The sequence below is a fragment of the Microcebus murinus genome, chromosome 4 (genome assembly GCF_040939455.1).
Source record: "Microcebus murinus isolate Inina chromosome 4, M.murinus_Inina_mat1.0, whole genome shotgun sequence".
Taxonomy (NCBI): domain Eukaryota; kingdom Metazoa; phylum Chordata; class Mammalia; order Primates; family Cheirogaleidae; genus Microcebus; species Microcebus murinus.
In genome coordinates, this window is record NC_134107.1 from 97,401,795 (window position 1) to 97,416,070 (window position 14,276).

The 14,276-nt window shown below is 43.0% G+C and overlaps 1 protein-coding gene across 6 annotated transcripts in view; it reads right to left on the bottom strand.

Moving 5' to 3' along the window:
• Positions 1–8,779, bottom strand: part of DDX6 (DEAD-box helicase 6) — a 34,002-nt gene extending 25,223 nt beyond the window's left edge. The window contains exons 1-3 of one of the 6 annotated variants that reach the window (XM_012773601.3): positions 8,713–8,779; positions 3,839–4,309; positions 139–202 (exon numbers count right to left, since the gene is read on the bottom strand). In XM_012773601.3, coding sequence (XP_012629055.1) covers positions 139–202; positions 3,839–4,038 — 264 coding nt within the window. In that variant the 5' untranslated portion in view covers positions 4,039–4,309; positions 8,713–8,779. Of the gene's footprint in view, positions 1–138; positions 203–3,838; positions 4,310–7,171; positions 7,296–7,408; positions 7,516–7,857; positions 7,879–7,926; positions 8,068–8,712 lie in introns of those variants that run through there. The other 5 variants (XM_012773599.3, XM_076002576.1, XM_012773597.3 and 2 more) reach the window with 5 other exon arrangements.
• Positions 8,780–14,276: the final 5,497 nt, after the last annotated feature.

Sequence of the window (14,276 nt, forward strand, 5' to 3'; positions counted from 1 at the left end):
GGGCCAACTTTTCCTATATGTGGGTTCAGCAGGAGGGGAAGTGTAAAGGGAGTCCTCTAACCGATCCCCTTCAGATACTGAGAGATGACTGCTTCACTCAGAGAACTTCCCCACTATATAGTTATACAACCAACTCACCGAAGTTTTGATTCGTAGATCCTTTGGAGGGAGTTTTAAAGTCTTTTTCCAGTCATCACCAGGTCTAGAGAGAATACAGTAAATTTGAAATATCTGAAGTATTCACTGCATCCTACTTAATAATAAAAAGATGATTCATCTCATAATTAATTTCTAAAAATTACAGTAAGTTTAATATATTGCCATTTACATAAAAATATAGTTAACAAGACTGTTAAACAACTTTAGACACAAAGAGTAATAATCTAGGGAGGATCGAAAATCAAGAACAGAAAGGATTAAGATATCTATACCCCTAAGAGAAAGCAGTGTAGTAAACAGTGTAACTGTTGTAAAAACATGTCTTGTTTGACTTACAAAGTGTGTGCTTTACTTAAATTAGTTGCCAATATTTAAAAATCAGGATATTTCACACAAACATTCAGATTCTGGCTTTTCTTGAAAACCTGGGAGCTTTAGCAACACTGTTCCAGATTTCTGCATGGCAACAGCTTGTTAGAGACTCAGTAATTAGAGTTTAAAATCAAGTAGCTGCCCCCTTTAAGCAGGACAAGTACCCTCTAATTTGACACAGTCCCTTGTAGGCATCTGAATTTCTGAATTTATAACTTGCAGTGGTAGTCAAAACCATCGGGTCTGAAATTTCAGAACTGAGTTCAAGTCCCAAATCTACTTACTAGTTCTGTGACTTGCACCAGTTACTTTTTTAAACCTCTATTCTTTCATATATAAAAATGGGTTGGCCAGGCGTGGTGGCTCAGGCCTATAATCCTAGCACTCTGAGAGGCTGAGGCGGGCAGATTGCTTGAGGTCAAGAGTTCGAAACCAGCCTGAACAAGAGTGAGACCCCGTCTCTACTATAAATAGAAAGAAATCAATTGGCAGACTAATATATATAGAAAAAATTAGCTGGGCACGGTGGCGCATGCCTGTAGGCCCAGCTACTGGGAGGCTGAGGCAGGAGGATTACTTGAGTCCAGGAGTTTTGAGGTTGCTGTGAGCTAGGTTGATGCCATGGCACTCACTCTAGCCTGGGCAACAAAGCGAGACTCTGTCTCAAAAAATAAATAAATAAATATGGGTTAACAATTATATCAAATATTTATGTAAAGCATTCAGCACAGCACCTGGCAAAATGAACTCGACATTAGCTATTAATGAACATCTCTCTTAATCTTTCTTAACTAGAGACACGTGACACCATGAAAGATAAAAACAAGGAAAATATAAATAAACGAAATATAAACTTCTCTTTTTCATCAGGTAAAACCCTCAAACAATAAAATAAATACTCAAAAGCAACTAATAAAAAAAGATTGTCAGGAAACATTTGTAGACAATGCTTTCAACTGTGTCATCTTTAAAATAACATCTTCACTGATTTCATTATAGTTCTTATATAACTAGAGTCTTCAAAACATCTCAAAGGCTTGATTTCAAAATGTTTATAGCACTATTTTACTTAAAGCTAGGTTCCACATAATGCAAATATTCTAACGGTTAACTCTTTGTTACCAATTCTAAGGCTACTTTCATCTCAGCCTAAAGCATCAAGTTTCTAATCACAAATGTCATTTTAACATTCTAGGTCAGCTTGCCAGACTGTCAAATTCAACAAATGGTGAATAATAACACATAGGATACAATGCAACCTGCCCACAAGGAATTTATAATGAGGTTAAAAAAACTATTTAAAGGAGAAAGTAAGTGATAGAGATAAATATTAAAAAAGAGTTCTGAGACAGTTTGATGAGATCTAGACAGCTTCATGGGAAGAATGCAACATAAACAGATCTGAAGAATTGACAGAACTGAAAAGAAACCATTAATCCTAGGAAAAGCGAAAAAGAAAAAGCAAAACCCACTGTTACATCAGAATTTTTTAAACAGAAAATATTCCCATAATGAAGTAACACAACTTTATATATTTCTATCCTTATGAATTAAAAATATACTGCCTTTGGGGGGAGGGGGGGAAATGGGCATTTATTGAAACCTTAAAATCTGTACCCCCATATGCCAAAATAAAAAAAAAAATTAAAAAAAAAAATATACTGCCAACTTGTTTGAGTGACCAAAAGAAAATTAAAATAGCCCAATTTTGCTAGTCTATTTATTTTTGTCAAGACAAACTACAGTTTAGAAAACATCCTTAATTTCTATACCAACTAAAGCAATCTCCTTAAAAATAATAAAATTTGCACTAATGCCATTTCTCCCAGTGACCAAACCAATTTTATTAGGAATTAATTCTTATAGGTCACTATTGAACCTAATAGTAGTAATCATCTATCATATTCTGGTAGCTTGTAAGGGCTATTTTTCTCTAGGAAATGAAAAGATCTAAGTTGTAATAAAACATACACTTTAGCAAACCAGAGTACAAACCTTACAAAGATTTCTAGAGGTTAAATCATTTTCTATGGCTAGTTCTTAACAAAAGCCAAACCTAAATTGGGGTCAAGAGTCTTAAATGTTAATTTCTTATAAATGAACCTTAAATGATAGTTACCATTCAAATACTGTATTTTAAAGTCTGCACTTAAAGATGACAAATAGCCTACACACTTTCAGCTTCAAAAAAAAATACTCTGGGGGGAAGGGGGTGGGTATATACATATATAATGAGTGAGCCTTGCACCATCTGGGGGATGGTCACACTGGAAACTCAGACTTGTGGAGGGAGGGAGGGAAAGGGCATTTATTGAAACCTTAAAACCTGTACTCCCATAATATGCCGAAATAAAAAAAAAAGAGAAAAAAGAATACTCTGTAGTAAGAGGAGGCTTTTAAATCTCTGAATTAACAAAGGATTTGGGACTACTCAGAAATGTGTCTAAGAATTCAAGATTCTGAGTTCCTTATGATTTACTTTTGTGTGTAAAATGAGGAAAAAGGTTTTTAAAAAGGTAAAAAATTTTCCATAAACTAAAAAAAGTTATGGGTAAATTTTTGATGAGTGAATTATGCTTGAACTATGCTGGGCAAGTCTTTAAAGACTCTGAAGACTCAACTGAGTCTTTAAATTTACAATTTGAGACAGAGGCTGGGTGAGGTGGCTCACAACTGTATTCCTAGCACTCTGAGAAGCCAAGGCTGCAGGACTGCTTGAAGTCAGGAGACCCAGTCTCTACTAAATATACAAAAAATTAGTCAGGCATGGTGGCAGTGTCTCCATGGTCCCAACTACTCGGGAAGCTGAGGCAGAAGGGTCACTTGAGCCCAGAGTTGAGGCTGCAACAAGCTATGATGATGCCACTGCACTCCAGCCAGGGCTACAGAGCAAGACTCTGACTCAAAAATAAAATTGGCTTTAACTGCCATTTAAACTAGGGTAAGGTATAGTTACAATACTAGGAAAAACTATATTGCCAAAAACAAAATGAATCTGATCATTTCATTAATGTATAAACTCAAGTAGTAACTTCTACAGTAAACTAATTACAAAAGGCAGAAATGTTTCAAAAAATAATCTACATAAAATTGATATACACCATCTGTGCCTATGTTCATTACTTGCTGAATGAATTATGGCATAAATACATTAGTTTATTGCAAATACCTACTGGCCATAAAACAAAGTCATCTGTCCTCTAATTGCAATCAAAATGGTTAAACTAAAGTTTACATAAAGCAGTCAACAACAAAGTAACAAAAATCTCCTTGGTTCCCCAAATGTGTTATTTATTCTAACACTTACTTAATAGTGGTGGTCATACTCTGTGCTTGCTGCTGAGTGCCATTATTGATTGTGTTGGTGTTTTTCAGCTGGTTCATCTGTTGCTGTGTCTGCGTGCCCCCTCCTCCGGGGCCACCACTGGGTTTCACAGGGCCCCTCAGCTGACCATTTTGACTGGACAGACCCATTATAACAGGGTTCTCTGTTCTGGCCGTGCTCATGCTGTGTTAACTGCAAAGGTGTCTCTTTCAAACTTCAAAACTTTTGAAAGTCAGTAGAGAAACTGTAATAACAGTTTATTAGGCTCTCCAAAACGAAGAGATAAATATAAGTCTTGCTCAATATATGAGTCCTTTATTGCAATGCAGGCAAGCACCTGTAAGTCTCTGAACGGTAAGCAGCAGTAACTTGCTCTCATGCACCGAATCAACTTTTTATTTTTAAAAAGCCCTCTATCAAGCTTGAATTATATCTGAATTCACTCACTTCAATCTGAAACAAACAAACAAAAAAAACAAATTAGCAAATACAGGAAAGTTAGAGAAAAACTTTTTTGTTTCCCCTATAAAAGAATCCTTTTAGAAGAACTGTCATCTTTTAAATTAAAGAATTAGAGGGGAAAAAAAGAATTAAGAATACAGCTACACTTAGACCAAATCACTAGTCAAGCTAGGAAAGACATGATGAACTGCTTCGAAAAGAAATCTACAGTGAGAACAATTTCAAACATTTAAAACTGTGTGTTCAAAGCAGCCCAGAGATTAGGCAGAAAAACACTGATTAAATTAGCATTAGTTGTCAAGTGGCAAGCGCTTCCCTTTGGTTTCCGCCCTGATATATATTCTCTAAAAGTCTCTGACATCTCTAAAAGTCAATGATTCATTATACTTAACTGCATTATAACACAGTGAAGTATCACATAATTTACTTAAAGTAAAAGTAGATTTGAACAAGACAATTCATTAATTTTTCTTCTATTTCTGGGTGCAACTGAGAGTCCCTGAAGAGTTAAGTGAGCTTTTGACTTGAACTTTAATTTACACTTTCAGAAAAAAAAAACTTTTGTGCCCTTATGAATTTCAACTACAAAAGTTAAACTTTATGAAGAAAAATGTATTTTTCCCCCTTGGTTCTGTCCTTTAAGCAATAAACAGAACAGTCAAGGGATATGGACACATCCACATGCTAAAATCTTTTGCTTCAAAAACAGCCAAGTGAATATTTAGCTACCTTAAAATGAGAATACTAAAAAGCTATTAGATACTTTTCAATATAACAATTTCTCAAAAAATGTATCCTAGGCCAGGCTCCCTGGCTCAGGCCTGTAATCCTACCACTCTGAGGAGCCAAGGTAGGAGGATCGCTCAAGGTCAGGAGTTCGAAACCACCAAGAGCGAGACCCCGTCTCTACTAAAAATAGAAAGAAATTCATTGGCCAACTAAAAATATATGGAAAAAAGTAGCTGGGCATGGTGCCGCATGTGGTCCCAGCTACATGGAGAGGCTGAGGCAGGATTGCTTGAGCCCAGGAGTTTGAGGTTGCTGTGAGCTAGGCTGATGACATGGCAAGGCACTCTAGCCCCGGCAACAGAGTGAGACTCTGCCTCAAAAAAAAAAAAAAAAAAAAAAAGTATCCTAGTTTAAAAGAAAATTATTTAAAAAAACACACAAAGAAATTTCCTGTGTTAGAAAATCTGTGAAAGACCAACACACTAGTAATTTTAATAAAACTTTCCAAGAAACCCAAAGTATTAAATTTAATAAAAACTAGTCAACCTCCATTTTTAAATTGTTCCCTAAATGGAAATCTTATTTAAAAATATTAAAATTTAGTAAATAAAAACTTAATATACAAATATGAGAAAAGAAAGCCCTACTGTTGGCTTTTTATTTTTTAAACATCTTAATTTCTTACCAAAAAACCCAATTAGCTTATCAGTAATTATTTTTGCCACACAACCCGGCATCTCAGACACAAAAATTTAAAGTCAATTAGAAAATGCTCATGTCTTCCTTTAACAAAAAAAAAAAACTGAACAAGTTGCTCAAAGCAAACTCTAATTATCACATACACAAAGCTGTTTATTTTGAAGTCTTCCTGACTCTGACCTCTTAAGCAGATATGGCCAACAGCTACTTTCCTATATTGACAGGTTTATATTATGATCAATGATATTACGGAGTTCACACAGGGAGAATTATGTTTGCAAACCACTAAGAGGATGAAAGTGCAACCTCTAAAGACTGAATGATACCATCATTTCTGTCCATCATGCACAGTTAAGACCTCATATATCCGTAAACCCAAAATGAGACTAAGTAATAACTGCACCCTTCTTAAACTGAAACCTGCACTGCAGCGTATGTCTCAGAGAAGGAAATATTCCTCCTACCCCTTCCCAATTTAGATTTGCAAGTTATATTTCTACATTAAAAAAAAAAAAAACACCAAAGAAACGTAGTTGGGAGGAGCCCCTGGCTAAGTTAATTACAGCACTTCCCAGATCGTAGTTAGCAATTGACAGTTTCACACCCCAAACAGTATCGTCTTCGCCAACAAGAGCTTTTGTTTGCAAATGCAACGCAGTTTCCCTAAGCTTTGGCTGCAAGTTGGAGTGCCCGGGTTTTATTCTGAAGGGAAAAGGGGACCGTGGAAAAGAAAAGAGAGTGAGAAACAAGGGAAAGAAACAAGCCAATGACTGGAGCCCATTGACTGTGGGGCAATAATTTCTTGCCCTCCCCCCCCCCACCACCACACAAGTCAGCTCCCCTGGAGCATAAACACAAAAGGGTTGGGGCCCTGCAATCCTATCTGCGCAACAAGAGCCCGGGGCCAGGTCTTCCGGTAGGAAATAATAGGGACTCCCCCCACATAAGGCCCCGAAGGCACTCCCCCAACTCAGAAATCCCCTCTTTTCCTCCACGAGTCGGGGACCCTATAAACACCCACGTTATCGACCTACATGGCCTACTGCAATCAAGCAGCTGCCGGCCCTCTCCTAAACCGAGCCCTCCAACACAGCACACAGCCCTGCCGCCCCCTATAGGGCCGCCTCGTACCCTATAACCTCCACGAATCCCCCTCAGTCCTTGCCGCCTGCCTTGGCCCCATATTCCCTCATCTTCTATAAAACTCTTCCGAGCACTTGGCCCACTCCTCCTCCCGACCCCGCTGCGCACCACATTCCTATGTTCGACTCCTCTCCGACGCCCGGACCCCACACAGCTGCCGCCCGCCTTCCTCCTCAGGCCGGGCCAGGCCTTAGGCCTCCGCTCCAGAGCGTCCCCCGCGCCGGCCCGAGGGGCTCCCCTCGGCCCCCCACGGCACCGCTGACCTCGACCCCACCACCTCACCCCATGCCCCGAGGCTTCGGCCCGAGTCCTACCACCGAGGCCACTCCCGCTCGGCACCCTCGGTCCTTTATTGTTGACTCGAAGCTCCCAAAATGGCGGCGGCTCCTTCCTCCTCAGAAACCTCCGCCCGCCCCCACCCGGCCCCCTGGCTGCGGCCGCCTCCCGCCCCCGCCCCGCTCCGGGGGCCACGCTGCCTAGTCGCTCGCGCCGCCGGCTCCCGGGGAGGTCCGGCCCTACCTCCTCCGCTGCTCGCTCTCATGGCGCCGCCGAAGTCGCCGCCGGGCTGAGCTAACTCAGCTCCTCTGCCCCCTCCCTCGCTGGCCCGCCCGCCCGCCGCCTCCTCCCTCTTTCACGGCCTCTCCGCATGGCGGCGGCCGCGGCTCCTCCTCCACTCAAGATGGCGAGAGCTCGGCCGCTGCGCCCGCCTCGGCTTCACGGCCTCCTCTGCTTGGCCGCAGGGAAAAGCAGGGCCGTGGAAGCCTCCTAAGGAGAAAATGGGGGGCCGTTCTCTCACACTGACGAGAGGAAAATTCAAGGGAGAAATACGGGTTCCTTTCTGAAGGGACAGGAGGGCTGCATTTTCCTCAGCGGAGGAGAAGCGATGGGGGAATGGTGGCTGGCAAGAGTCGCCCTGCCTTCGCTCCTCCAAAGTGAAAACCGGGGGTTGAGACCAGAGGAGGACCTACTTATTCCTGACCGAGGACACGTTCTGAGAACTGCCCGGTTGGGGAGCTGCTCAGGGACAGGAAGCTGACCTGACTTCTCCCGTGGCCCAGGGACGATGCTGCTGGGCCGAGGGGCCGCGTCCGAGCCCCCCAGGGCGCGCCTCCATCCAGGAACGCGCGGAACTAGTGGCCCCGGGACGCCGGCGCGCGACTGGTGCGGGGGCCGGAAGGGGGCCTGGCCGGGACCGACGGCTCACCCGGAGGGAGGGAGGACTCGGAGAGCTCGCGGGGGGGGGGGGGGGGGCTCGGGGGGTCCGCGAGGGCGCGCCAGGGGGAACCTGAGGGGAAAGGGACCGGCCCCGTGAGGGTGGCCTAAGGGGAACTGCTCCGGAGCCCTCGGGGCTGGGGGTGCCTTGGAGGGGCAGGGGAGAGGCTGCGGGGTACCAAGCCGACTGGGGTGGCCAGTGGTGGCTGGGGGGCGAGGCCGGGCTGTGAGAGCGGAGGGTCAGGAGGGTGGGGGGAGGAGGCCGGGCCTCCCAGTGAGCGGGTAAGCTGCTGAGGACTCAGTTGCAATTGAAATTAACAGTTCTGTTAGGTAATGGGGAACCGAAGGCAGAGGGTGATTTTTTTTCTCCTGCCTGACCCTCAGTATAAAGATATTTCTGCATTTGTTCCCATGATTACTTTTCAGATCGTAATGTCTCTGTTTATCCTTAACAGAAATAGAACTGCTGTCTCGTTCCAATAAAACAAAAATTAGGAGCTAAAAGCTAACTAGGTCAAGGGAAGATGAAAACCTGGGTCTCACCCAGCTGAGAGACTGAATATACAACAGGCAATGATCAAACATAACTTATGTGACAGTGGAACTCCTACCTGTGACCTCTGCGGCAGTCAGCCCATCATGGTGAGGACTTGGTTATTAACTGGCAGCTTCCTTGTTTTTTGCCGCTGCTTCCACCTCAGGACCAATCAGAGAAAGCCAAATATGCTCCCTAAGCCAATCACATAAGATGCTTGGCTTCTAGTTAGCCCTTCTGCAGCTTCCCGGTGCCAAAAACCTCCAATCAGGGCAGACCAGAAGTTTCCCCATTTTTTGCTAAAAAGCCGTTCCATCCTCTGCCTGCCTGTGAGCCTCTACCAAACTAAGTGATAGATGGTGGCTGACTCCCTTGCTATAGCAAGCTCTGGATAAGTAGCCTGTTCTCATTTGGTGATCTGCTTATTTATTTATTTTTGAGACAGAGTCTCACTCTCTTGCCTGGACTAGAGTGCCGTAGCACCAGCCTAGCTCACAGCAACCTCAGACGCCTGGGCTCAACTGATCCTCCTGCCTCAGCCTCCCGGTAGCTGGGACGACAGACACACACCACCATGCCCGGCTGGGTTTTTTTCTATTTTTAGTTGTTTGGCTAATTTCTTTCTATTTTTAGTAGAGATGGGTCTCGCTCTTGCTCAGGCTGGTCTTGAACTCCTGAGCTCAAGCAATCCTCCCGCCTCAGCCTCTCAGAGTGCTAGGATTACAGGTGTGAGCCACTGTGCCCAGCCTGATCCATTTATTTCTACACAGCCAGTGGGAAGGTGGTGAATACTGAAAACACTTCTTGAGAGTAAAAAGAAAGTTCTCCTTAAAATTTTTAAAATTAAGTTAATGACATGGCATCTCCCACCCAGATTTTATTATATATATATATGTTTTTAATTGTTAATTGTTAAGAGTATGTAATAGTTGTATATCCCGCCCAGATTTTTTTTTTTTTTTTTTTGGCAGAGTCTCGCTTTGTTGCCCAGGCTAGAAGTGAGTGCCTTGGCGTCAGCCTAGCTCACAGCAACCTCAAACTCCTGGGCTCAAGCAATCCTGCTGCCTCAGCCTCCCGAGTAGCTGGGACTACAGGCATGTGCCACCATGCCAGGCTAATTTTTTCTATGTATATTAGTTGGCCAATTAATTTCTTTCTATTTATAGTAGAGATGGGGTCTCACTCTTGCTCAGGCTGGTTTCCAACTCCTGACCTTGAGCAATCCGCCTGCCTTGGCCTCCCAGAGTGCTAGGATTACAGGAGTGAGCCACTGCGCCTGGCCCTGCCCAGATTTTTAAATGCCTACTTATGTGAGGAATAGCCTTTCTAGAGAAAAGATGGATAAGTGGTTTCTTAATAAAATGAGCATGTAGGAGGCCTTGTTCGCCCCACTATCTTTCTTTCTTTCTTTATCAAAAGCCTCAGAAGAAAATAACCCACTATCTTTCCAAGCAGCAGGAATCTGGTGGTGGGGGCAAGAAATGAGTGGGAGGAAGAGGAGTCTAAGGATTTGAAACAGGCTACTGCCTGGTGGGGTCTCTTTCTTAGAATACTCAAGAAATGGGACCAAGCAAAGGAAAGGGGTTCACATCCAGAAATAAACTAACATTTAAAAGGAGTCTGCCTGGTTGAGGTCATGACAAAATAAACAAGAGCAAGAAGGTGCCCCTTCTCACCTAGGAATCTTTCCAGGGCTAAAACCTTTAAAGATTCTGCATAATGTTATTTTAAGAGAGTCAAATACCCTCACAAGTCACTTATATTAGCCCTTCTCGGTTTCTGGTGAGAAGCCTAGAGGGTTTTGAATTAAGCTATGAACTCTTGGATCTTCTGAGTTTAATTTTATTGGTTGATAGGTCCAGTCCAACTACCTCAATATATTTTTTTTCTCCCTAGTTCAGATTAGCAGGAATCATACAAAATATGACACTTTAGGAATACAGATGAATTATTTGCTAATGCAAATGATATCATTACATTTATAAAATTATGTATTTAAATATTACATAAATCCAATCCTTTGGCATTTTAGTTAATATTGAATGTAATAGTTGTGGGTGATCTGTAGTAAATATGGTTTCTAGAAGGTGTGTTATCCGCAGTGAAGTCACCTATTAATTGTAGTAAAGAGTTTCTCAAGATGTATTGACTATTTTCATGTTTTAATCACCCTTGCTTCACCTCCCCCATAATTCCCCACCCTACTTTTTTAACTTTAAAATATGAGGTTGTTAGCTAAAGTGTTAGGACTTGATTGTCAGCTACTAGAGAATCTGTCTATAGGAGGGACATTTTTTTTTTTTTTTTTTGAGACAGAGTCTCGCTTTGTTGCCCAGGCTAGAGTGAGTGCCATGGCATCAGCCTAGCTCACAGCAACCTCAAACTCCTGGGCTCAAGCAATCCTACTGCCTCAGCCTCCCGAGTAGCTGGGACTACAGGCATGTGCCACCATGCCCGGCTAAATTTTTTCTGTATATATTAGTTGGCCAATTAATTTCTTTCTATTTATAGCAGAGACGGGTTCTCGCTCTTGCTCAGGTTGGTTTCGAACTCCTGAACTCAAACGATCCGCCGGGCTCGGCCTCCCAGAGAGCTAGGATTACAGGCGTGAGCCACCGCGCCCGGCTAGGAGGGACATTTTTAAAGAAAAAGATTCACAAATAGATTGGAGGTTTTTATTATCTCTGTTTAAAACACAACAGAATTTTATTTATTCGTTTTTTATAAGAATGAGATGAGATTAAAAATACCTGGAATTAAATTACAATACTGGGTCCTCTCAGTAAATATTCTTGCCAGTCTCACATCCTGACCTCATTTATTTACCTAAAAATAACTAGAAGGAAAAAAAAACCAGGTAAATTTACACTTGACATCATTTTTAACTTCAATTTAAAATATTTGGAATCTAGAATTTCAAGTAATTTGTACCTGGAATATGTAGATCTGTGATAATATCTTAAACACTCAAATGTTTTCAACATGCTAAAATGGACTTCACACTTTTAACATTCTGGGTTTGTTTTTTTTAAAAGGAAACGTAATAGTTTAACTTAAATTATAAGCTAATGTGTTCATTACCTAGTAGAAAAAAGTTTTACCCATATCATATCCTCAATAAAATGATTATGTCACATCTGGCTAAGCTTTAGAGTATGGTATTTTCCCCTCTTTCAAATGATTTGCAATATAATATTTTGATTTTCCAAAAGAAAGTTCAACATACAAAGTTCTTTTCCAAATATGTTTGAGCGGCTGGGCGTGGTGGCTCACGACTGTAATCCAAGCACTCTGGGAGGACGAGGAGGGAGGATCACTCAAGGTCAGGAGTTCGGAAACCAGTCTGAGCAAGAGCGAGACCCCATCTCTACTAAAAATAGAAAGAAATTAATTGGCCAACTAAAAATGTATAGAAAAAATTAGATGAGCATGGTGGTACATGCCTGTAGTCCCAGCTACTCGGGAGGCTGAGGCAGTAGGATTGCTTGAGTCCAGGAGTTTCAGGTTGCTGTGAGCTAGGCTGACGCCATGGCACTCTAGCCTGGTCCATAGAGTGAGACTCTCTCAAAACAAAACAAATATGCTTGAGGAACATCTGGTAGTCACTCACAAGACTAAAGGCAAATGAGCCCAAGGAGCCAAGTCCTGTTTTCTTTGGACTTCAGAGCAAGTAAAAATTGCCTTTTCAATTTATACACCTGAAAAAAGTGAAGCAGCATCAGTCACTGAGGGCTTAGCAGAGAGATCCTCAGAGAGGTATGCCTACTGCACTGAAATTAATGCATACTAAGCAGGTGTCTTTAATCACTGAGAGATCACATCAGGCACATTTTGTTGGAATAAATGTTCCACCCCCAGAGTAAACTCAAGTTGAAAAGTGGGAAAGCAATAGTACAAACGAGGAGGGAAGTGGGTGGGTTAAATACATTTTCCCCAAACTGCCAGGTTTAGCTTGCAGGATTTATATTCCCTTTGACAGATAACATCCCCCCATTCCCAGGGCACCACAACCAGCTAGCTAGCTCAGCTCACCAGGTGTTTTTCAGCTGCATCAGGACTCAGCATTTGCATATGTTCCAGTCCTCACCCCAAGAACTTTGGCTATTCATTTTGCCTCTTCAGTTTTCCTAAGATTACTGTGCACTGATTACAGCGATTTCAATTTATTTTGTTGTTGTTATTGAGACAGAGTCTCACTCTCTTGCCGGGCTAGAGTGCCGTGGCATCAGCCCAGCTCACAGCAACCTCAAACTCCTGGGCTCAAGTGATCCTCCCGCCTTAGCCTCCCAGGTAGCTGGGACTACAGGCACAGGCCATCATGCCCAGCTAAGTTTTTCTATTTTTAGTTAGAGGCGAGGTCTCGCTCTTGTTCAGGCTGGTCTCTAACTCCTGAGCTCAAGCAATACTCCAGCCTCAGCTTCCCAGAGTGCTAGGATTATAGGCGTGAGCCACTGCGCCTGGCCTTCAATTTATTTATTAATTTGAAAATAATGTGTGGCTGGGAAGACACTGAAATTTAGGCATAAATTTACTTTGGTCTACTCAGATCAAGAAAAAACTGATGGCCTGGCGCAGTGGCTCATGCCTGTAATCCTAGCACTCTGGGAGTCCAAGGCAGGCGGATTGCTCAAGGTCAAGAGTTCAAAACCAGCCTGAGCAAGAGTGAGACCCCCGTCTCTACTATAAATAGAAAGAATTAATTGGCTAATTAATACATAGAGAAAAAATCAGCCGAGCATGGTGGCGCATGCCTGTAGTCCCAGCTACTCGGGAGGCTGAGGCAGTAGGATTGCTTGAGCCCAGGAGTTTGAGGTTGCTGTGAGCTAGGCTGACGCCATGGCACTCACTCTAGCCTGGGCAACAAAGTAAGACTCTGTCTCAAAAAACAAAGAAAAAAGAAAGAACTGATGCTGTACCCATCTAAGATGCCTTATTCTCTTGGGTACTTTCTGAGTTACTTCAGGGGCAGTTGCTGATGAATAACATTGGTGGAGTTGATGGAGAACCACACAGTCTGGTCCTCTTGTTGACTTGCCATGGTGATGGAATGTGTAACACGCCCCCTTTGCCCCCACACCCCCATACCCAAGACGCTGTAACAAGATTTGTTTTTTCTTTGAGACAGGGTCTCGCTCTGTTGCCCAGACTGCAGTGCAGTGGCCTCATCATAGCTCACTGCAACCTCAAACTACTGGGCTCAAGTGATCCTCCTGCAGCAGGCTCCCAAGTAAATGCGACTACATGAGTGTGCTACTACACGCAGCTAATTTTTCTATTTTTTTGTAGGGACGGGAGGGTCTCACTATGTTGCTCAGACTGGTCTTGAACTCCCGGCCCCAAACGATCCTCCGGTCTCAGCCTCCCTAAACGCTGAGATTATAGGCATGAGCCACTGTGCGTGCCAAGATTCTATTTCTGAATAACCTTCTCTGCAGGGGTAGCAATAGGAGCCTTAACGATCATGAAAAGTGCCCAGCCCTGGTTTTCCACTGCTATCCATCTGCAGAGCCTTTTATTGGTCCTGGAAAATAGAACTGTGATCATAGGTTTGAGCCCTGGGACAAGGTAATTTATAGCTAAGGAGTGGACAATCTCTTCTGTGCAGTGTGCCATGGTTGGATAAAATAACATCTATGGGCC